Raw genomic sequence first — 24,882 nt, 5'->3', positions numbered from 1 at the left:
CGATGCCCACGAGTCCGCTATGCCCATGAGTCTGCGATGCCCATGAGTCTGCGATGCCCATGAGTCTGCGATGCCCATGAGTCTGCGATGCTCATGAGTCTGGGATGCTCATGAGTCTGGGATGCTCATGAGTCTGGGATGCTCATGAGTCTGGGATGCTCATTAGTCTGGGGTGCCCATGAGTATGCGAGTTCTCAATGAAGTGGAAAAGGATATGGCCTAATGGCTAGAGCGGTCGACCTCGGAGCTGGGGAATAGGGTTTGAGTCTCAGCAGGGGCGATCAACATCCTGTGATTCCGTGCAAATCACTTAATCTCCCTGTGCTTAATAACATGGATATGTTTGTCTGTAACGCAACTAGTGCTCATGAAAAGCGCTCTGATACCTTTGGGTCGAGTGTGCGCTATATAAAACAATTATTTTTTCTTAAATGTAGGGGCCGACAGGGTGCCCTACGGAAGATTAAGGATAAGTCTTGCTGCGTTGTTCTGCACCCCCTGTAGTTTAGCAGGCAGAGTCTCATTACCTGCAGCCAGGAGGGGGTTGTTTAGAAGGCTTTCGCCTAAATAAACCTCACATTCAACTCTGCAAAAATCATCTTGCGTGAGCTCATCTTATTCCATCTCAATGGATTATGTGTAGCCCTGTCTGCTGCTGCAATAAATATAAACAAATCAAAATCTCAAAGCTCCCATGCTTACAGTTAGGGAAGGGCTCGTTACCAATGCTACGCTAGTCCTTAAATCCATTACAGTCGGATATAAATTCGATTCCTTGTCATCGTGCGCATACTTTTCAAGTTCACACACTCTCAAAAGATGAGGTTCATGGCTTTTAAGTGCCAATACTCCAGGAGGGAAAGAATAAGTTGCAAGCCTCGTCTGCTGACCCACACTGCAGTGCTTTTCTTATCGCAATCTTCTCTTTCAAGTTAAGCCTTCATTTCTTCTGGAGGTGGTTGGGTTCCAGCTGGCAGCTTTCCTCCACCACCTCATCCGGCCAAGATAGAGGGGCTGTTTCCAGGTTTGACCTTCGGAGGGCCCCCTTGTACCATAGCTCATGCCTGATGGGTGTTTGGACTGGCAGACTCTTGGATGGTGAATTGTGTTCTCATGAAGGGATTGTAATTAAGAAACTACTAATCTCAAGATGGATTGTTGCTTGTATCCTGTTGTTCTCTGGTGCTGTGAACTGAGCAGATCCGGCATCCTTCCTCCTTCTTTCACCTCAGTTCTGTGGCGACGTGTGCCTTGCTGAGAGGACTTCTTCTCTGGGATTCCAGAGACAGCAGTCTGCTTTTATTGTACGCTTTAGTTACGAAGTCTCAGTATTCGAACTCTAGCTGTCGCTGCCCAGTGGAGTTTCAGCACTCGAGTCTAACCAGAGTCTGGTTTTGACTACCTTGAGGACTTATTTGAAATAAGTCACTTTTTGTTATTCGTATTTTTTTAGGATAATCTACTGGGCAAAGTATCAGTTACAAGCGGCTGCTTAGTCTGGGATGCCCATGAGTCTGCGGTGCCCATGAGTCTGCGGTGCCCATGAGTCTGCGGTGCCCATGAGTCTGCGGTGCCCATGAGTCTGCGGTGCCCATGAGTCTGCGGTGCCCATGAGTCTGGGATGCCCATGAGTCTGGGATGCCCATGAGCCTGCGATGCCCATGAGTCTGCGGTGCCCATGAGTCTGCGGTGCCCATGAGTCTGCGGTGCCCATGAGTCTGCGATGCCAATGAGTCTGGGATGCCCATGAGTCTGCACTGCCCATGAGTCTGCACTGCCCATGAGTCTGGGATGCCCATGAGTCTGCGCTGCCCATGAGTCTGCGCTGCCCATGAGTCTGCGGTGCCCATGAGTCTGCGGTGCCCATGAGTCTGCGCTGCCCATGAGTCTGCGCTGCCCATGAGTCTGCGCTGCCCGTGAGTCTGGGATGCCCGTGAGTCTGGGATGCCCGTGAGTCTGGGATGCCCATGAGTCTGCGGTGCCCATGAGTCTGCGGTGCCCATGAGTCTGCGGTGCCGATGACTCTGGGGTGCCCATGAGTCTGGGGTGCCCATGAGTCTGCGATGCCCATGAGTCTGGGGTGCCCATGAGTCTGGGGTGCCCATGAGTCTGCGGTGCCCATGAGTCTGCGGTGCCCATGAGTCTGCGTTGCCCATGAGTCTGCGTTGCCCATGAGTCTGCGTTGCCCATGAGTCTGCGGTGCCCATGAGTCTGGGATGCTTATGAGTCTGGGGTGCCCATGAGTCTGGGGTGCCCATGAGTCTGGGGTGCCCATGAGTCTGGGGTGCCCATGAGTCTGGGGTGCCCATGAGTCTGCGGTGCCCATGAGTCTGGGGTGCCCATGAGTCTGAGATGCCCATGAGTCTGCGATGCCCATGAGTCTGGGATGCCCATGAGTCTGGGATGCCCATGAGTCTGCGATGCCCATGAGTCTGCGGTGCCCATGAGTCTGCGCTGCCCATGAGTCTGCGATGCCCATGAGTCTGCGATGCCCATGAGTCTGCGATGCCCATGAGTCTGCGATGCCCATGAGTCTGGGGTGCCCATGAGTCTGGGGTGCCCATGAGTCTGCGGTGCCCATGAGTCTGCGGTGCCCATGAGTCTGCGGTGCCGATGACTCTGGGGTGCCCATGAGTCTGGGGTGCCCATGAGTCTGGGGTGCCCATGAGTCTGGGGTGCCCATGAGTCTGCGGTGCCCATGAGTCTGCGGTGCCCATGAGTCTGCGTTGCCCATGAGTCTGCGTTGCCCATGAGTCTGCGTTGCCCATGAGTCTGCGGTGCCCATGAGTCTGGGATGCTTATGAGTCTGGGGTGCCCATGAGTCTGGGGTGCCCATGAGTCTGGGGTGCCCATGAGTCTGGGGTGCCCATGAGTCTGGGGTGCCCATGAGTCTGGGGTGCCCATGAGTCTGGGGTGCCCATGAGTCTGAGATGCCCATGAGTCTGCGATGCCCATGAGTCTGGGATGCCCATGAGTCTGGGATGCCCATGAGTCTGCGATGCCCATGAGTCTGCGGTGCCCATGAGTCTGCGGTGCCCATGAGTCTGGGGTGCCCATGAGTCTGCGATGCCCATGAGTCTGCGATGCCCATGAGTCTGCGATGCCCATGAGTCTGCGATGCCCATGAGTCTGGGGTGCCCATGAGTCTGGGGTGCCCATGAGTCTGGGGTGCCCATGAGTCTGCGATGCCCATGAGTCTGCGGTGCCCATGAGTCTGCGGTGCCCATGAGTCTGCCGTGCCCATGAGTCTGCGGTGTCCATTAGTATTCGATACCCATGAGTCTGTGATGCCCATGAGTCTGGGGTGACTAATTAGTCTGGGGTGCCCATTAGTCTGCCGTGCCCATGAGTCTGCCGTGCCCATTAGTATTCGATGCCCATGAGTCTGCGGTGCCCATGAGTCTGCGGTGCCCATGAGTCTGCGGTGCCCATGAGTCTGCGATGCCCATGAGTCTGCGATGCCCATGAGTCTTCGATGCCCATGAGTCTGCGATGCCCATGAGTCTGCGATGCCCATGAGTCTGCGATGCCCATGAGTCTGCGATGCCCATTAGTCTGCGATGCCCATGCTCCGGTTGGATACTTTATGTCCATGGACCTTCCTTGTGTCCTGGTTCTTCTTCCTCTTTCCCACATGTGGTTTTTATGCTCCACGTGCCTCTCTTGCTTGGTAATAGCGTTAAACTGATGATGTCCGAGGTGATCATGGATTTCAGGGGCACCAGAGAGTAGCAGTGATCTAGTCTCTATGGCACTACCTGGCACCCCTCTCTAGTAGTTTTCTTTTCTTCAGGTTCCTGTCTGAGGGCAGGGGTCATTATATAATTTACTGCACTGTAAGTAAGTACTTTCTGCCTATAACACAATTTCTGTAAAATGTAATGTTCGAGGCATATGAGCTGCAGATACTACACTTAGCATTAGATCGCCACCTGGTGTTGGGCTCGGATGATTGCATGTTGTTGTCGTCTTGGAAGAAGTCTTTGTAGTCACGAGATAGGTGACTCCTCCCTTGGACGATAGTGTGCATGGGCATCGGCTCCATCCTTAGATTGTTTTTTTCCGCCACTGGGTTCGGATGAAAGTTTTCCGCTCCGGCTAGAAATAGACTTTTCAAGCACATCGAAGCGCAAAAGACTTACTAAAAAAACTTATCAAACTACTTTCGATATCGACTAACATCGTTTCGCCTCAATCAGCTCGATTCCGGTCGTCGACACGGGCCGTTGGGCCTATCCACGCCGTGAGGCCTACACCTCAAGGAAAGAATGCCGTTCTAGAGATGCCTCGGGTTTGGAGCAAAGTTTCCACACAGTGACCACCACGAGGTATTATATACAAAAACAGGGGGGGGGCATACTCTCTACAACTGTCCCAGCTCTCACAGAACATTTGGAGATTAGCCATTCCACAAAACATATATCTGTTGGCAGAACACCTTCCAGGAGTTCACAATCAGATAGCAGATCTGTTAAGTCAGCAGACACAACAAATTCACGAATGGGAACTACATCCACAAGTTCTTCAACCATTCTTCCACAAGTGGGGTCATCTAGACATAGATCTGTTCGCCACACACAAAAACGCAAAATGCCCAACCTTCGCCACCAGGTTTCCACACCCGCTGTCCAAGGGCAATGCGATATGGATGAACTGGTCAGACAGATTTGCGTACGCTTTTCCGCCAATACCACTAATACCACTAGTAGTACGCAAGCTCAGGCAACAGTCTCTCAAATTAATCCTGGTAGCTCCCACATGGGCACGCCAACCGTGGTTCACCACACTGCTAGAACTCTCTCTAGTTCCACACCAAAAGTTACGACTTACTCCATCCCTGCTAACGCAGAACCATGGAGACATCCGACATCCAGACCCAAATCAACTGAATCTGGCGATCTGGCTCCTGAAGTCTTAGAGTTTGATTATCTTAACCTACCACCAGACTGTATGAACATCATTAAAGAGGCCAGGAGACCTACTACCAGAGCTTGTTATGCTGATAAATGGAAGAGATTTGCCATTTATTGCAACAATAACCAAATTGATCCCCTGGATGCTTCCATCTAGAATATCATTTGCTACCTCTTACATTTACAACGATGTAACTTGGCATATTCATCCATACGCCTGCACCTTGCAGCAATTGCAGCATATTTACAAAATAGACAACATCTGTCTCTTTTTCGAGTACCTGCAATTAAAGCATTATGGAAGGATTGAAGGATTGAAAAGAATCATCCCTCCCAGGTTGCCACCTTCTCCAGTGTGGAACCTCAACGTTGTTCTTACAAGACTCATGGGACCCCCTTTTGAGCCTTTACATAAATGTGAACTGCAATTCCTCACGTGGAAAACAGCCTTCCTTATTGCTATTACCTCTCTCAGACGAGTAAGTGAGATTCAAGCATTTACAATACAAGAACCATTTTTACAAATACATCGTAACAAAGTGGTTTTAAAAACTAATCCAAAATTTCTTCCAAAAGTCATTACTCCTTTTCATTTAAACCAATCTGTAGAGTTACCGGTGTTTTTCCAAAACCCTGACTCTGTAGCAGGGAGAGCTCTACACACACTAGTCGTTAAAAGAGCTCTTCTCTATTATATTGATAGAACCAAATCTATTCGTAAAACAAAGCAATTGTTTGTATCTTTCTCTCCACCACTTAAAGGCAACCCCATACCTAAAGCTGGGATTGCAAGGTGGATTGTAAAATGTATACAAATATGTTATCAAAAAGCAAAACGTACATTTACAGTTCCTCCTAGAGCGCACTCCACACGCAAACTAGGAGCCTCTATGGCTTTCCTAGGGAACATCCCCCTAGAAGAAATCTGCAAAGCAGCGACATGGTCTGCAACACACACCTTCACTAAGCACTACTGTCTTGATGTGCACGCCAAGCAGCAAGCTGCAGTAGGCCAAGCTGTACTTTAAACTCTCTTTCAAACTACTGCAACAGATAGAGGTGACCACCGCTAGGGGAGACACTGCTGCACAATCGATGCTAAGTGTAGTATCTGCAGCTCATATGCCTCGAACGGAAAATGCTACTTACCAGTATGCATCTGTTCTTGGCATGTAGAGCTGCAGAGTCGTACACGCCGTCCCGCCTCCCCGGGACTTGTATCCGTTCCAGTACTCATCTTACTTAGATGCACGCGCATGGACATCCTTTTTCTTTACTTCTACTAACTTTACCATCATGGCGGAAAACAATCGAAGGATGGAGCCGATGCTTATGCGCACTATCGTCCAAGGGAGGCGTCCCCTATCTCGTGACTACTAAGGCTTCTTCCAAGACGACAACAACATGCAATCATCTGAGTCCAACACCAGGTGGCGATCTATTGCTAAGTGTACAACTCTGCAGCTCTACATGCCAAGAACAGATGCATACTGGTAAGTAGCATTTTCCTTTCCTTTCATCACCACTCCTAGTATGGGGCACCTGGCTGTACTGAACAGGTGTTGGCATTTTACCGGTGTAATTATTGGTGGTATCTAGATTGCCTTTTCTTGCACTTCCCAGACTTCCCCCTGATGCTCTGATGTGTCCTGTTGTGTGCCCTTCTGTGCGTAAGAGGTTCAGTGGCTCTTATTAACATCTTTAATTTTTGTTTTTCTCTTGTCTGTTTTGTTGCTGACCTCCTACCAGGTCGACCTCTGCTTGCCCTCTGACATTCTCCAAGCCAACGCCTGCAGCATACAAAGAACTGTCAATGCCTTACTGCAGATGAAAGATACTGCTCCCGCCGCAGAGCCCGGGGCCCTCTGCTCCTTCCATTATGCTGGCTTTGGCGCCTTCTATGTCCTCGTCATGTTGCTGTGTTATGTGGCCTACTGCAAACTGTCTGTGTTTTAACCTCCTGGAAGCCAAGCAAGGGGGTCCCCTGAAGCTGGTTCTATCATACACTAGGTCCTCAGACCCAGGGAGGAATCTGCGCAGCCGCATAGACATGAAGGACCAAACTTTAGACTCCAGAGGCTTTACATTTTGTGCACCTCCAAGGTTTCTCCAAGCCGAAGGATGCTTGGAGGTTCAAAGAGCGGTTAGGCTTTGAGAGTAGAAATCACTGCATACTGTGTCGGCTTTCACCTCGGCTTACTATTCATGGAAAGGATTAGGGGGAGATGCCAGTGTGGTCTGGTCTCTGATCTCCAGTTTTGTCTGCTTCAGTAAGTGATGTCACTTTTCTGGGATAGGAACAAGGGGAGATGAAGCTCCTTTCTCCCGCTCACTCTGTGCACTTAGTGCTGAACGACTGTCCTAACTACTAGGACTGTAGGTAAAGGATGAGCTGGGCAAGAGGTGCAGGTATTTCTAACCTCAGCTTTCAGTAAAGGTTTCAAGATGCAGCCAAAGCCCTGCAGAGAAGATCCCTGGTCCTCTGCTGCAATGGCTTTGCTTCCCAGGTTAGGAGGATTTAAGTTCCTACGTCCGCGTGAAGTGCAAGGAAGGCCCTCCCCACCAGCAGGTGTGGAGCAGAGTGACCCCAGAAGGAAGCATTGAGGGTACAACACTGGCCAGTAATTGCTCTTCCCCCCTGGGATTGCCGCTCACCGTCCTGATCTATGAAAGGTGACCGGTGTTTCTAAATTAAACTTATATTCAGGTTAAGACACTGTGCCCTGCTCCAGTGATGTCACTTCCTGGCAAGCAGCTGAAGGAATGGCTGTCTACATGAATTTAGACAGGGGAGAAACAGAGCTAAAAATCTCCAAGAATCACATTGTAGGTTCTTTTGTTAGACATTGGATAGCGTCCTATGGGAAGTCGAAGGGTGTTAGTCCTAGCCCAGCGCGATAATAAGCTAAGTTTGCATCTGTGAGCTCTCGGTTTATTTGTAGACAATGAGAGGTGAGGCTGAGGCTGGAGGCAAGGAGTGTGCAGTTTGCCTCAGTACCGCGGTATGGACGCATTAACCATGCAGCGAGGGAGGCTCCTGCATGAAAGTAAATGTTTATAGGGTCAGAGGCACATCCTATCTATGGACAGGCTCTACGTAGACGTGTACCGGAAGTGTCATTGAGTTGTGGCGACACTCTGTGGCATAGCAACACACAATGCTTGACAAGTCAGTCTCAAAATATGCTGTGTGCTCTGTGCCCAGCGCGTAGAGCCTTCATACCGAACACATGAGAGCCACTGGCCAGGGAGGCTGTGCTGGGCTAGCCCTGTCTTTGGCAGCTTTACATTCCCAGCCATGGTGTAAGCGCTCTCCTTGCGATGATAGGGTTGCTTGGTGTGATCTTGGAATGCACCGGCATCACTCACTTGGTTTTCTGTGACATTGACTCAGTGGCTTGGTTGTTACATAGTTAATGTGTGCTGGGGATGTACAACCCCTGTAACATCCCTAGTATGGTTCTTTACCATTGCACCCTTGAGTGGAGACCACCTGCTGTAGATACACGTACCATTCCAGTACTTGCGCCATAGCTAGTTATGTTGGTTCTGCGGCTGGAGGCCGATAGCTTGGCTGCTGTTTTTGGAGATGTAGAGTCCAGAGTAGGTGGTGTTGACAACACTGCGCTATGCAGCATGTGGTAACGCTGTATGCGGCATGCAGTAACGCAATCCACAATTTGTGTTAACCAAGGGTTAGTCCGTCTCTATAGACAAGCATCAGTCACCCCATCGAAGGCGATGTCTGTAATAATGCTGTAAGGCATGCACATCATAAAAGTTGGTGAACTCTAAGGTAGTAATTTTAGAAGGCAAAACACAGAGTAGTGACTTACTCCACCATTAAAATATTTATGCAGTTGAAGGAAAGATCATGTATGTGCAGCGACATACTACTAAGTTTTCACTACATAAGCAATAATAACGAGCGGAGGGTTCATAATATACTAAGCAATAGTACTCAGGGTGGAACGAAAACTAACGCTCCAGTGGTTGCAGAAGCACACACCAATAAGCAACTAGACTCAGTACACAACAAAGCATGCACACAGCAAACAGCCTTTTGTGTCACTGTGTACCAGCAATAACTGTAATTACACACCAGAGTGTGCACATGTTAAGAAGCAATAATAGTCATCACCATAATGTGTATACATCAAGAATCAATAACTGTAATTGAACACCAGAGTGTGCGTAGACGAAGAAGCAATAATAGTCATCACCATAGTGTGTATACATCAGGAAGCAATAACTGTCCCTGTACCCCAGAGTGTCACTGCAAACCAGCATGTGTATACATCAGGAAGCAATAACTGTCACTACAGATGAGTGTGCATACATCAGGAATCCACATCTCTCACTGTACACCAGCGTGTGCACACATCCATAATCATCACCTCTCACTGTGTGGGCGCCGGTGCACTATGATGCTTTAGCGGAGGGTGAATAAGCGCCAAGGTCTGATGGTGCAAGTCCAGGACCACGGCGGCCTCGTTCCCATTTGAAGGCGATGGTGGTTTTGGGTTAATGGCCAGACAGACCCAAGCCTGTTGGTCTTACAGCTTCTCACGCTGTGAATCTGTAGGAGGTTCTCGTGCTGCGGAGTCTCATGAATGATTCACCACATCCTGTGGAAGAGGCCAGCACGAGATAGACTACCGTAAAGTCTGTCATGTCTTCTGTGGTAGCTTTAGAAGAGTGTGGGGTGAGTTGTGCAGAAACCTTGGGTGTCCTTCCCTATATGCACATGTCAATCTTCCCATTCTGGATCTTTACCCTGACAGCGTAGGCCTTGTTGAGGGATTTTTAGCATTGCGACATGCAAGTTAAGAGGCGTTTTCATTTGATTCTGGATTCCCGGATCTAACACCCGACTCCGGTTGGGCTCAGACTGGAGTTTTTCCTCCTCTGTTCTTGTATAGTGACTGCTGCAAACCTGAACACACCCATGCCTTAGAAATGTCTAAGAAACTAGCAGGTTTGAGTTCTCAAACCTGTAAACTGGTCGAATTATCTTATTTGAGTTGAGCGGGTATGCTCAGTAGATGTCAGCCTTTTACAGTCATCGATGTGGGGTGTCCTTCTTGCTCAGGCTGGGTCCTTTCAGACTCTGCTCTGCCCCAAGGGCTGAGCTTCACAGCAGTGGAGAGCGGAGGAAAGCCATAGCTGATAGAGCTATCCAGACCTCACCATGTTACTCAGAGAATATTCAGCCAAATAAATCAGCATGCCTTCTAGAGAAGCTTAACCCGCTTCTGTGTCCAGCCGGGCATCTTTTCATTGCAGCTCTTTCACACACAAACCCCAAGCAGGATCCTGCAGGAGAAAGAATGCCGTCCTTCGATGACCGTCCCTGCTTCTTGAGGTCAAGCGTTCATCCTTGATATCCGAGCAATTCTAATAGGACGGTCCTGATGTTCGAGTGCACCGGCACTACCATAGTCCAGGCTACGAGCAGGCCTGTCCGCACTTGCGCATCGAGTATGATATAGAGAAGACAGCGGGACTGCTTCAGTGTCGTAGACCCACCCTCAGGATCTTGATAGGTAAAACCTTTCCACCATAGTGTTAGGAAGGACCAGAGCCATGCTAGATTTTCAGACGTTTCACCTACTATGAAATAAGTTCCATTTAAATTAATTCTATGCAAGTTCATATTTATTGGAGCATCCTGGAGGTGTGCTTGGATGCAGCGCTCCTGAACTTATGGTGGCCACCCTTACCAGATGCTTGTACTCCAGCTTAGAGCCTGAGATCCGTCCATCACAGCTTCACTGTTCAGCGGTAACAGTGTGTGAATTTGCCATGCTTGTGATCATGAGCGCAGACTGTTCGGTAGCCCATGTCCACGGCGCTAGGTCTGTTCACATTTGGAGTTCCTCCATCTTTACCTGTTCTCAACAACACGAAGCAGGACCGTGGATGAAACCCGTCACTTGTGTTCCACAAGGGGGATCTGCGGTGGTCCCATGACTGTTGAGGGGTCTGTGAACGAGCTTAAATAACTCATCAAACACTACTGTTCCTCCACGTGTCTCTGTAGGGCTAATGAGTCTCTCCAGAAGCTGTGTTTGAGTTTCTTTCACATTCGCCTTGGCAAACTCTGCCTCCGTTTACGAAGTATACCTCGATACGTGCCTTCAGACCCTTGCTGGTTTTCGGCATGTTCAAACAGAAGCAGTGCACTCACTATGCATGACTGGCATCCTCTTTAGGGCTAAGGGCCACGTCTTTCTTAGAAGCTGTGCTGGGATTGGGTTCATATGTGCTTGATCAACACGCAGCCTTCGTTTGGTTGCTTAGTGTAGCTGCATCTGTGCTTATCTAAGACTCGCTGTGTGCGAATGCGACCTTCTCGATTAGAGAAAGCACACCCTCACTTGCTGCCAGAAGGTTCAATGCCTCTTTGACACCAGATTTGAGGTCCCCTTTGTCCCTCCTGTCCCCCGCGGCACACAGTACACAGTGTGGCGCTGTTGCATCACATAAGACTCCATTGGTGCACTCTGGCAAAGTGTACCCAGAGGTGTCAGCAGTGATGCAGGACTGCACAGTGGATGACCTCAAGGCAACATGGCACAAGCGGGACTATGCACGGCACAGTCACTGGCATCTGTGCAGCAATCCAGGCTCTGAGATTGAGGTGCTCCAAAATCTTTCCAATGTGCCACTCGTTTGTGTGGGCTCTGTCGGTTCGGAGGGATTCAGGACATCCCCTCAGGCTGCATCAGTGCTGATGCTTCCAAGCAGGTACCTTCCTGTGGCTGCCTCTTAAAAGCAGACAAGCTTTCAGATGTCCATGGGCCTTGCTAGCACACTGACTAAAATCTGCCCAGTTACCAATTCCTGGCCGCCTTCGCTTTACTGTACAGCCATGAGAACAGAAACCTTATGCCCTGGTTGGACTAGGCGTGGCTGTTTTCGATGCTCATAGATCCTACATCAGGCCGAATAGGATGAGCCTGTGTCTCGAAGAAGACTGGCTTCCATTCCAGCGAAGTCCCAGAAAATGAGACCCTACAGAAAAGTTTCAGATTAGAGCGAACCTTACTCCTAAAAGGAGGAAATATCTGATCAACAGAGCAGAAGCTCAGGGCAGATCTTGGAAGACCAGACAGTACAGGAAACTGGATTGCAGGAACAAAGAGAGCACAGGGCAAGTGTGCGGCGATTGCTGATCTAGCACAAGAACGACAGAAGTGTCAAGCTGGAAGGAAGACGGCTCTCATCTCCATATGCACTGTTGCTGTCGGAAGGGTAGACATTGTGTCAAGGAAGTATCAGCAGAGCATCTTGGATGCTTATGAAGGTTGCATCCATCTTGGAATTACCAGAACATAAATAGGAAATGTAGGACCCTGGTCTGACAACAGTGCTCTTTATATCAGAGGTGTGTGCTGAGAAGCATTACATGAAAGCCAAGACAACGGAAAACAGCTACAGATGATGCACCTCTTCCCAAATTTCAAAACTTCAGGATTGCCCACTGGTTGTAAAGTAGTAGTTCGATTGAAGAAACAGATGGGACGTGGGTGTGTATTAGGGGAAGACCACTATAGCAACAGAGCTCATATCGATGCTGCTGGCTCTCGGGACAGAAGCGAGCGTTAGCAGTGTCAGGGTGTCGAAGAGTTCACCGGCTTCTGCTCCAGGTCCCATGTGTCTGCGTCGAGTCAGCAGCCAGGTACACGGCACATCTGCGCTGGTGTCCGACATCTCATCCATGATGCTAGGATGGTGCTTTATAACCGTGAGGAGTACCTATGACCGTTGCCCCTCATGACACGTGCCTTGGATCATGGCCCTGTGTCTGGTGTAAACGAGAGCAAGGGGACTGGAGGAAACCAGCTGGAAGTGCTTCATATTGGGCAGGTAGGCTCCTACTGCTGAAGCCATAAGCGTTGAATTTAGGGGGCAGTGTAGGGTTGTTTCTGCCCCCCCTACCTCTAATACTGGTGGATCCTGCGCATGCTTCACCATAGCCCTACTTTAGTGCGCCCGGGTTCCAGCACCATTTTGTAATCTACTCCTAACCTTGTAGCACTCGTGCCTCTACATGTCTTAAATGCAGTCCTAACCTTTTCCTCTTATTGCTCCCAAATCTTTTATACTGTGACCTTAACATGCTGGCCCCATGGTTCCTACACACCCTTTTTTTGTACCTCCATCGGGGCACCATAGGTACTGTAGCTCTTCACAGAGCAGCCTTAAGCTTGCGACTCTTGCACGTCTCAGTACACAGAGGGCTTCAATATTCAAAGGTCGGTACCACGCTGACACGCGTACTGGACGGTGTGGCAACAGGGCTCCCTCTGTCGTACCTCTAGGATTGTGGCACCGTAGGACCTGTAGATCTTCACAGTGCAGCCTTAAGCTTGTGAGTCTTACACATCTCAGTAAACAGAGGTCCTTTACCACACCGACACCCCTTACTGTACGGTATCAGCCCTTACCGTACGGTATCAGCCCTTACCGTAAGGTGTCAGCCCTTACCGTATGGTATCAGCCCTTACCGTACGGTATCAGCCCTTACCGTACGGTATCAGCCCTTACCGTACGGTATCGGCCCTTACCGTACGGTATCGGCCCTTACCGTACAGTATCGGTCCTTACCGTACGGTATCGGTCTTTACCGTACGGTATCGGCCCTTACCGTACGGTATCGGTCCTTACCGTACGGTGTGGCAGCAGGGCTCCCTCTGTCGTACCTCTAACATCGTGGCACCGTAGGACCTGTAGATCTTCACAGTGCAGCCTTAAGTTTTTTACTCTTACACATCTCAGTAAACAGGGGTCCTCTACCACACCCCTTACCGTACAGTATCAGTCCTTACTGTACGGTGTGGCAGCAGGGCTCCCTCTCCCTGCAGTGCTGGAATGTCTTGTCACAGCCCCTTCTTCCTAGTTCATAACACTAAATGTGTGTCTGCAGAAGTTAATGTTTGCTGCCTTAAACTAAATTATATATATTTTATACATATATATATATATATTTGATGATGAATTTAGAACAAGGTACTGTTTGATCTTTAAAGATGTACAAATGTAAATAGCCCGGTATTTAATTCCCTTCCTTGGCTCACAGCTTCTTGTTTTGTAAATTGCCGCCTCTGTAATGTCGTCTTTGTTGTTATGTTATGATTTTGCTGTGCCATGTTTTTTCCTGTTGTACATGATGTAATGCCATGTAAAATAATGAACTCTCCAACTCTGACGGCTTTGTGTGTCTCTGTGTGTTTTGTTTCTGACTTTTATCGCTTGTGGATGGCTATCAAGTGAAGCAGTGTGGCCACAATCTCTCTGCAACTCACAGGAGGGATGAAAGTGACAACCTCAGGTCTGAGAACACATAATTAGCATTGGCTTATGCTGAAACTACCCCAAGGGTATCAGTGACAGCGCATGGGTCCCTGCCAGGCGGACACCACTTGGCACTACAGGCACTACTATGGGGAGGAAACTGGGCAAGCGGGTCAGGAAGAGCACTCGCTTCTCAGGGAGGGCCCTTAACTCGCGTGTGCATGCAACACCTGCGATATGATGCAACACATGCCTCAGAGGAACATGAGCTGTTGTGTTTATTCACTGACATATCCTCCTTTCAATTTGTTACCTAATAAGTCCTACTGCACAGGGCAGGCCTTATACAAACATGCAATGCGTGAAGAGTTTGCCTGTAATACCAAAGCCACTGTGATTGTGAAAGAAATAAATGAAAACAAGGCTCGTGATGGAGAGGGAGACCAGTGAGAGAGGCAGGGCTGTTAATGCCAAGAAATGGGCCTGGAAGTCCTCTGGGTTTAACGATCTGCTGTGCAGTCTACAAAAGGGCGTGATCTGAAACTGGATATGTGGCATCTAAATCCAGAGGTGATTCAAAAAGAAAGAGGATTGACAAAAGCAAGAAAGGAAGCCATTCACTCGTGGATAACTATTGTTCGGTTGTCAAGTGAGTAGAAGGTCCAAGGTGGTGTCTGCGTGTAGTTGATGAGAACGCGAGGGGTTTTATTCTTCTGGAGAGTCACCCAGACCCCTGCTGCTTGGTTTAAACGTCCCCTTTCACAGATCGACAAACCTCATACATTTGTGAAACCAGTCAGTTGGCATGCCAAATAAGAAACCCTTAGTGACCTCATGGGTTGAACCAAAGCCTCATGCAGAGGGGAGTAGGCCAGCCATTAAGAAGAGGAATTAAATGGACAGAGAAGCATAAAATACTTCTTAAAACATGCCACTGTGTCAGATTCTATAAGGGTATTTTTCATAGTGCTGAGCTGAGCTTCCCTTAAAATAATGTAGACTTTTATGTTTAAGAACAGAGCTCTGACTCCCCTTTATACATTTTGGAAATCTTCACTCCACAGTCCTTGTCTCTTATCTTCCACTGTCAGTTTGAAAGCGGCTTCCGTCCCCTGAGTGTCAGTAGTTGTCTTCAGACAGCAGTAGCCTATTCCTCGGACTCCAGGCAGCTTCCTCGCCTACGGCCCACAGGAGCTAGGCCTTCGTAGTGCTAGCAACGACCAGCCACTTTTCGAGTAGGACAGGGTTGCAGTTCGATCACAGAACATAATTTCAATTAAAAAATAAATAACTTTGAAAAGTCCAATTAGCTATATTGTTTTGCAGTACTCCAAGAATAAGATCAGCATTGTTTCTTCTGTGACTTGAAGAAATAGCATCAACATTTGTAAAATTCATTATTAATCAGTGTAGTCGGAAGCATCCATGAAACGGAGCAGATCTTTCTTAGAGCTGCCCCTCCATCAGCTTCTCATCTGTGTCCTGAATTGAAACTGATCTTGAGTCCTCTTCCTCGCCTGCAGGAACACACTCCTGAATCAGTACGAGCATCCCAATTTCACTCTTGGACAATAGTTTACAAACGGCTGTGCAATTTGCAAAGATCTGCCCATCCCATCTGTCACTTTTTATGTACGTTTTGCAGGAGTCACAACAACGATCGCAGCACACCACTTATCACAACAGCAATATTTTTTGTACAAAAAACATAGGACAATCCATTGGGCTCTTGAAGATTTCTTCCTTCTTTTAACTCCAATTCCTTATGTCATGCCAACGCGTTTCGCCGTGGTAAAAGGCAACCCTCTGGCTTCCTCAGGGCTGGAAATGATACAAGAGGCGCTTTTACAATAACATTTTTCAAGCGCTATAAGCATTGATATAGAGCCCCTGCGTAGCCAACATCCCTGTGCATTCTATGTACTGCAACTCTGTGAAACATGCACGAGATTTGTATAATATTGCACCTTGTGATACACTCTTTTAGAAAATGCATTTCCACGTAAGACACTTTTAAACTTAGATTATTTCCGCATTCATTAAAAATTCATATTAATCAACATAGGGTTTTCTCAAGGTTACATAATGTGTAAGTGACCAATACCAGCTGAGACCGTTGTGTTATTTACGATTACATTGCCCCTGTGCAAATGCAAACAAACAGAAAACTACATTTAAGAACGTAATTACCTCAACTTTACGTTAATCCTTTGTACCTGGTGCGAAAACGAGATTATTTTGAAACACCATTATAATCCTGACATGCAAGGCTAGATTCATTGCGCATTTGTTCAGTAATTAAAATATTCACAAGACGATTCCCTACCTCCTTGGAAGAATTAATTTCCTTTTCAGTTCACACTTCTCACTGAAGGTTTTCTCAACAGATAAAATGCACCCGTTTTCGTTCTACAAAATAAATCAATGTATGTACTCGCTCAGGTACTCATTAAACCAACACGTTCCTTCTTAATATCAAAATTAGGCAACTGCTGCCAACTCGTGGCCAGTCTTACCTGTGTACTTAAAGTAAGGCGTGGGGTACACAACTTCAGTCTGCTGCCGTAGATTCCGATTCAAGGCTACACGTTATTTCTAACCGGTCTGCAATTGACAAAACAGCTCATTGTTTCCCATTCTCATATGGTTATACTGATCCTATCTATGTGAGACACAGTCTACTCGTAGAACATACCCAAAATCAGCCGATCCAGAACCATAATTTACGTTATCCGGCCGCCGCCTGCTGGAATAGACTAACTAGTGTGTCTCTACATGAGCGCTATAACCTCCCATACGCCCAACGTTTACGTTTTGCAGGAGACACTCTGGTGACATACATGACTGAAAACATGACTATGTTAAATATCTGCCTTGTCCTTAATCTTCTTTTTTGCGAGTGTTGGCTAAGGCATGGGCATTTTTAAACATCAGGATGGCACTTCCATTCTGTAGTAGGGGATCTCTGTGTATAGTCATAATCTAGGGAATAGTCCCGCCCATGTGCGTGGACCCCGGACCAATCAAAAATAATCTCTTAAGTCGTCTTCTTTGCAGTCCTGCATAGAAACTTAAGAGAAAATGAAAGACAATAATGCAGCCTGTACCTACAAGGCTACACTGTCCAGTACTTCAACTAGAAAGGCAAAGGGTATTTTACCAACATCACTTTTACCATAATGTGTCAAGTTCCATCAATAGAGAAACTTCCCCTTCACAAAAACCTTGGATTGATAGAGAGGAAGGGATGGACAGACAAGCCTCCATAGGCTGCCATTATGTGTCTGAAAAAGGGAGACCATGCCTTTAAGGAACTCTCCAGAGACCCTCGGTATCCCAGCATGCACAGCCAAGTCCTTTTACTTTCAGTTCTTTTTCCGGCTCCTGCTAGCAGGACCCTGGAGCATTGAGCTCTCCCTCTTTGGGTTTAATTCTAATTTTTTGACACTTTTCAAGTGTTTAGAGTGTTTCACTCGACGTCTACCTACTTCTTCTTCAATTTGCTGGGGTTGTTTGCCAGTTTTTTGCCATCTTTCTGTTGAAAATGCCTGCATTGTTCGACAGATGCCCTGAGTGTGCCAGGAAGAAGGCCAAATCGGACGTCCACAGAGTGTGTATCCTCTGTCTCCCTTCATCCCATGTCCCTGAAGATTGTGAAATCTGTCAGTCCATTTCAAAGATGACCAGAAGAGAGAAAGAGAAAATCCGGCTCCAAGGCCTGGAGCTGAGGAAACTTCAGGATCAAGGTGGGTCTGGGCATGGGAGGACTGGATCTGAGTCCTCTGCCCATGCTGCAGCCTCTGGGGGGCTCCCCAGTCAAGAGAAGGCCAGGAAATGGCACATGTCGACGTCGATGGCCTCGGCGTCGAGAGGGTTGACCACCGTGTGCTCCCCGTCGACCCAGGGATCTGGGTCTAAGCGGCATCGCCGTTCGACGTCGAGGGGGCTGACGTCGAGACCTCATACGAGGTCGACGTCGAGAACTACATCAACGTCGAGGAGTCATCGACGTTGTGATGGTTCCAGGCACCGGCGCTCGATGTCGAGGCGACACCGCCGCTCGCTGTCGAGGTCTACTCGGCGTTCGACGTCGAGGGGCAGGCACTCGACATCGAGGAAAAGGAGATCGCCGTCGAGGGATGTGTCGACGTCGAGGCATTCGACGTTGAGGAAGAGGTCGACGTCCAGAAGGGAAAAGTCAACCTCCGGGAGGCGATCCAGGGCAAGGACGGCGTCCCCGGGCTTGGTGGTCAGCCTGACCTCTGCTTCCACAAGCCCCCGGTCGCGGCGGCGCCGGCGTTCGTCTAGTAGAAGGTCTGCTTCTAGGACTTCGTCGCGAAGGCCTGTGAAGAAGAAGAGAGTGGTTAGATCTTCCGACTCGGAGTACTCTCAAATCTACTCCCATCTCGGGCAAGGTCGCCTACGCCTCCTACGCTGCCACAGAAGAGTCCCACTCCTCCACCTTTTCCTCCACTTCCGAGGACTCCTCTTCCGAAGACTCCTCCTCCTCCGCCTCCAATTCCTCCTCATCTCCCTCCGCCTCTTCCACCACGGCCTCCTCCAAGGTCTGTCTCGCTGCCACGCTTCCCGTCACCACCTAAGGGGACGCCACAGCCGAAGACTCCGGCTCTACCTCTGCTGCGTCCACCCCTGACCAGGCCGGTGGATCGCCACGACCTCGGAGGTCCAGATTACGATCTAGGTCGCGATCCAGTCAACAACGCCGTTCTAGGAATGACCGTCGTTCATCTACAAGGTCCCGGTGGCGTCACAGATGTGATCGGTCAAGATCCGGTCATACGGATTCGTCCAGTGCTCGGGGGTATTCGCCCACTCTGTCAGATTCGCCCCACACGAGAGTGTCGCCAGTGGACGACATTGTGTCGTTTCAAGAGGTGTTATTGCGAGGGGCGGCGAAGCTGGGTATTACCCTGACGGTTCCCACGCCTTCTACATCAGTGATCTTCGAGACCCTCCATAAGCGGCAGCTGTCTCGACCCCTGTTGCCCTTGGTACCGGGGCAGGAGGAACTGGCGATGAAGCTTTTCCTGGCGCCGGCGTCAACAATATCCGCCCCCTCCAGGCTACAGAAGAAATACAGACCTCCAGACTCCGATCCGGCGTTTCTCAGATCGGACCCGGTCCTGGATTCGGTGATCGTCACGGCCGCCAGGAAACAACACGCTACGGCTCCATCATCCACGGTACCCCTGATAAAGAGAGTAAGCAGATGGATTCGGTGGGTCGTAAGGTCTGCGGTACGGCTGCTACGTCTATGAAAGCCGCTAGTGCCACGGCTCTCCTGGGGCGATACAACCGATCATTGTGGGATTCCCTACAGCAGTTCCTGGAGCATCTCCCTAGTGACTAGAAGGAGGACTTTCAGGAGATCATCAACGAGGGCATGATGGTGTCCAATCAAGTGATCAGTGCGGCGGCGGATTCCTCGCTCTTGGCTGCCCATGGCTACTGCCACGAGATACATTTTAGACGTCATGCCTGGTTGCGCCGGACGTCGCTGAAACCAGAGGCCCAGCAGATGGTTGCCAACCTGCCGTTCTCTGGAGCGACATTGTTTGGAAAACAAGCTGATGAGGAGATGGCCCGCATGAAGGCGGAGGCTAAAACCCTGACGGCCGTCGGGTTAGAAAAGCCGAAGGAGCAGAAGACTTTCCGCCCCTTCCAGAGGCGTTTTGGTGCCCAGGGCAGAGGGTAAGGTCGTCAAACTGGCCAGCAGCAACATCAGCAGCAGCAGTACCAGAGGCGGCCTTTCCAGAAGCGACAGAGGGGCAGAGGCGGCCAGCAGTCCTCCTCGACGCCCAAAGGCCCATCCGGGTCCAGGCCCTGAGGTGCAACTTCCCCCTCGTCTGTTACCTGCTCCGGTGGGGGGAAGCATCCAACATTACTTGGCAGAGTGATGAAAAATTACTCAGGACAAGTGGGTGCTGAATATTGTTTGCAATGGATACAGTCTTCATTTCACCAGCCCGCCTCCAGCAATTCCACCGGTTTGCTCGCAGTTCCGACTGCGCGAGCTCCAGGCGGAGGCCGATACCCTGTTAAGAAAAATGGCGATAGAAGGTGTCCCTCTGTCTCAAAGGGGAAAGGACCTGTACTCATGTTTCTTCCTGGTGCAGAAGAAGGGCAAGAACGAGTTCAGGCCCATTCTGGATTTGCCACAAGCAAACAAATGGATTCGCAGGAAAAAGTTTTGCATGCTGACTTTGCACCAGATCTATCCTCAGCTGCAAAGGGGAGACTGGCTTTGCGCCATAGATCTGCAAGATGCGTACTTCCATGTGCCCATTGCATGGAAACACCGGAAGTTCCTGCGATTTCTAGTCTGCACCAATCACTATCAGTACACCGTACTACCGTTTAGACTAAAGTCTGCACCCAGGACGTTTTCCAAATGCATGGCAGTTGTGGCAGCGCATCTGAGAAAGAACAATGTGTTTGTCTACCCGTAGCTGGACGACTGGTTGATCAAAGCCTCCACCTTCCAGGAAGCGCAACTGCACTTCACCAAGACGGCTGTTCTGTTGAGCCAGCTGGGGTTGCACATAAACATGTTCAAGTCTGTCCCGATTCCTGTCCAGTGCCTGCAGTGCTCGTGAGCCTCCATCAATATGCTGTCAGCAAGCGTGTCTCCTTCGGAGGAGAGACGCTTAAAATCTCCTCAGAGGGGTTCCTTTCCACAAGGACATCCCCACTCAAACTATTGTGACGGATGCGTCTCTCCAAGGCTGGGGAGCGCATTCAGACCATCTACAAATCCAGGGAACGTGGTCTCCAGCAGAGTCCACGTATCACATCAATTTCCTGGAACTCAGAGCGATTCACTTGGCACTGAAGGCCTTTCATCCTTCCTTCCAGACCAACTCCTTGCTTGTGCAGACGGACAATACGACCACGATGCATTACCTCAACAAGCAGGGGGGCTCAAGATCGCGCACACTGTCACATGAAGCGCAGGCGATCTGGCTCTGGCTGCTAGCCAGAGGACTGACGATAACAGCGACTCATCTGCCAGGTGTGCAGAATGTTCAAGCGGACGCCCTCAGCAGGTTGATCCAAGAAACCAACGAGTGGGTCATAAACGACGAGGTGCTCGATGACATCTTCGCCATGTGGGGTACTCCAGACGTAGATCTGTTAGCCACCGCCGAAAACAGAAAATGCCGCGACTTCGGCTCGAGGTATTCCCAGCCGGGGACTCTGGGGAACGCGTTATGGATCAGCTGGTCGAACACCTTTCTGTACGCTTTTCCACCAATTCCCCTGATTCCGGCGGTGCTCATCAAGCTGTCCCAGTCCAGGGCGCGGATGATCCTCATCGCCCCGGAATGGCCCAGACAGTGGTGGTTCACGGACCTGCTTCACCGGTCGCTCCTACCTCACCGGCGGCTGCCGTGTCGGCCGGACCTTCTCAAGAAGTTCGGGGGCAGATGGTGCACCCCAACCTCTCATCGTTGAGTTTGGCGGCATGGCTCCTGAGATAGTGCAAAATGGCCACTTGAATCTTCCTGAGGATTGCATGGACATATAGAAGAGGCCTTCCACTAGGACTTCTTACGCTTACAAGTGGAAGAGATTCTGCATCTGGTGCACGTCTAAGAACTATGATCCGACGACATGCAAGGAAGATGTCATCCTTCCATACCTTCTGCATTTAGCTCAGTCTGGACTTAACTTCTCTTCCATTAAGGTTCACCTCGCAGCATTGACTCCATACAGGAAATGTCCTTCACAGACATCCTTCTTCCAGATTCCTGTGATAAAGGATTTTTTGGAAGGATTGAAAAAGGTGTTCCCTCCTGTTCAGCTTCCTTCGCCTTCGTGGGAGCTGAACGTGGTGCTGTCCAGGTTGATGAAGGAACATTTCGAGCCTTTTCACAAGGCTTCACTGCAGCAACTGTCGTGGAAGGCGGCGTTCTTCGTGGCCATTACATAGGCCCGCAGGGTGAGTGAAATTCAGGCATTGTGTTGCCAAGAACCTTATACTGTGTTTCATGCTGCTACGGTTGTTATGCGTACTCACCTTAAGTTCCTTCCTAAAGTAATCTCTGATTTTCATGTTAATCAGACTATAAATTCACCAACGTTTTTTCGGAACCCTTCCACTCCAGCGGAACGTTCTCGCCATTCCCTGGATGTCAGGAGGGTGTTGAAATTCTATCTGGATAAGACCAGGGAAATTCGTAGGTCCGACCAATTGTTTGTCAACTATGGGTCGGTCAGGACTGGTCTGGCTACCTCTAAACAGTCCATCTCCAGGTGGATTGTGTCATGTATCCAGCTCTGTCATCAGAAAGCGAGCAAGACCTTAGGGGGTAAGCCTAAGGCTCATTCTACCAGGGGCAAAGCAGCTACAACAGCTTTGCTCCGCAATGTTCCCATTGCAGAGATCTGCAGGGCGGCCACTTGGAAGGCGGTCCACACTTTTGCTAAGCATTACTGTCTGGACTCTGATGCCAGGGCAGATGCTCAGGTTGGGCAGGCTTCGTTGCGAAATCTGTTTGCAAAGTAGTGGTGTTGTCTGTTTTTTCTCCACCGCAGGGTTGGTTTTTGGGATGGGCTTGCCATTCTATTCACTAGATTATGACTGTACACAGAGATCCCCTACTACAGAAGGAGTAGTTTCTTACCTGTAACTCCAGTTCTGTAGTAGGGGTATCTCTGTTATAGTCATAAGCGCCCGCCCTCCTCCCCGGTGGAGAAAATGGTACTGTAATGTATGCTACAGGCCTTGCTTTATGGACCTTCAAAAAGAACTGAAAGTAAAAGGACTTGCCTGTGCATGCTGGGATACCGAGGGTCTCTGGAGGGTTCCTTAAAGGCACAGTATCCCTTTTCAGACACAAAATGGCAGCCTATGGGGGCTTGTCTGTCCATCCCTTCCTCTCTATAATTCCAAGGTTTTTGTGAAGGGGAAGTTTCTCTATGGATGGAACTTGACACATTATGGTAAATGTGATGTTGGTAAAATATCCTTGGCATTTCTAGTTGAAGTACTGGACAGTGTAGCCTTGTAGGTACAGGCTGCATTATTGTCTTTAATTCTCTCTTAAGTGTCTATGCAGGGCTGCAAAGAAGACGACTTAAGAGATTATTTTTGATTGCTCCGGGGTCCACGCACATGGGTGGGGCCATTCCCTAGATTATGACTATAACAGAGATACCCCTACTACAGAACCGGAGTTACAGGTAAGAAACTACTCCTTCTCCTCCAGGGGATCCTAATCCATAGAAATAAGCGCTGAACTGTCCTGGCAGCGCGGTCAGGAACACTTTAAAATATATATGTATAGTGGCTTTAGATCTAAATGCTCTGCATACTCCTGCCATCCAGTGTTGTGTCTGGACATCTGTAACTTGTTTTTATTCAATCATGAGATCTGTTATGAGTGTACCCTGTTTCCACTATGCACACGTATACAGGCTCCACCTTAGATTGCTTTCTTTCACCATCGGACTCAGCTGCTCGGTAATGCTGATCCGAGATCGACCCACTAATGCACATCGGGTCTCCCCCCTAGGTTCCTCCTCCTCAGTTCCAGTGGCTTCCTCTTTCAACCCTGTGACAAAAACAATACTCCAAGGGAGAAAACTTCTGCTTGGATCCAATGGTCAATGGTCAAGACACCTTTTTGCTTTGCGACTTTGATCCACCATCCTCTCAAGCCTTCGTAGAGGCTTTTTCGAGAATGGTCCTAGGACAGCATTACGGAAAGTACTCCCTTCTACTTATGCCCTAGTTACAACATCACATTTCCCTGGAGCGACCATCACAAGGTCTGCAACGTCTACCTTTTCTCAAAACAAGTTAGGATTTCCTGTGAAGCCTGTCTTACGTTCAGATGCAAAAGGACCCCTAAGGTACCTTTGGAAAAGAAGGTGGGCATATCGGCTTATCAGAACTAGGACCAATACCCACAGATCACGCAGGAAATCTATGGATTATCAAGTGGACTACAGCAACACTGTACATGCCGGAATCTCCAAACAACTCCTACACAGATTCCAGACCATCCATAACACACTTCACACCTTAGGAAGCTTCACTGGGTTCTCATTCACAAGCGCAGCCAATTCAAACTTCTCACGCACACCTACAAAGGTCTACACAACACCGGACCAGAATCCCTGAACAGCCGCACACACTTTCACCAACCCACCAGACAACTACCCTTTGCCTCGCTTTCACTCGCACACAGTCCCCATATCCGCAAAAGCAAAACTGGAGGTCGCTCATTCTCCTACATCACACCCAAGACCTGGAACGACCTCCCTCAACACATCAGAGCCTCCTCCTCACTTCTGATGTTCTACTTGCGGACCAACCACAAACCTACACACCCTGCCCCAGGTCCCGGATACACTTTTAGGTGATTAGTGCACTATGCATCAGTATAACATAACGTATAACATCACAAGATGCAAAGTCAAGCCTCGTCTAAAATGGGCAACATTTTTGGAGCCAAAGAATCCCAGGTGCCAGGGAGTCTGAAGCCAGGCCGGCCAGCGTTCGAGCAGCTCAAGGAGGAGAACGTCCGGAGGCCATCTTTTCTAAATGCTCTGAAGTCAAGGGGAGGGATGAATTCCTTGAGCCAGCAATCCACATGTCTGCATCAGGACCGAAGACCAGGTTGACACCCAGGTCCGTCTC

The 24,882-nt window shown here is 49.3% G+C and overlaps 1 protein-coding gene across 2 annotated transcripts in view; it reads left to right on the top strand.

Moving 5' to 3' along the window:
* LRCH4 (leucine rich repeats and calponin homology domain containing 4) overlaps positions 1 to 24,882 on the top strand; it is a 464,731-nt gene that overhangs the window by 424,982 nt on the left and 14,867 nt on the right. The window contains exon 19 of one of the 2 annotated variants that reach the window (XM_078669496.1): positions 6,663 to 6,992. The exons of the other annotated variant lie outside the window; for it this stretch is intronic. Coding sequence (XP_078525622.1) covers positions 6,663 to 6,869 — 207 coding nt within the window. The 3' untranslated portion in view covers positions 6,870 to 6,992. Of the gene's footprint in view, positions 1 to 6,662; positions 6,993 to 24,882 lie in introns of those variants that run through there. 2 annotated transcript variants of the gene reach the window in all.

Source organism: Lissotriton helveticus, chromosome 12 (assembly GCF_964261635.1).
Source record: "Lissotriton helveticus chromosome 12, aLisHel1.1, whole genome shotgun sequence".
Classification (NCBI taxonomy): Eukaryota; Metazoa; Chordata; class Amphibia; order Caudata; family Salamandridae; genus Lissotriton; species Lissotriton helveticus.
The sequence above is the reverse complement of the archived record's forward strand: the minus strand, read 5'-3'. Positions and strand labels throughout refer to the sequence as shown.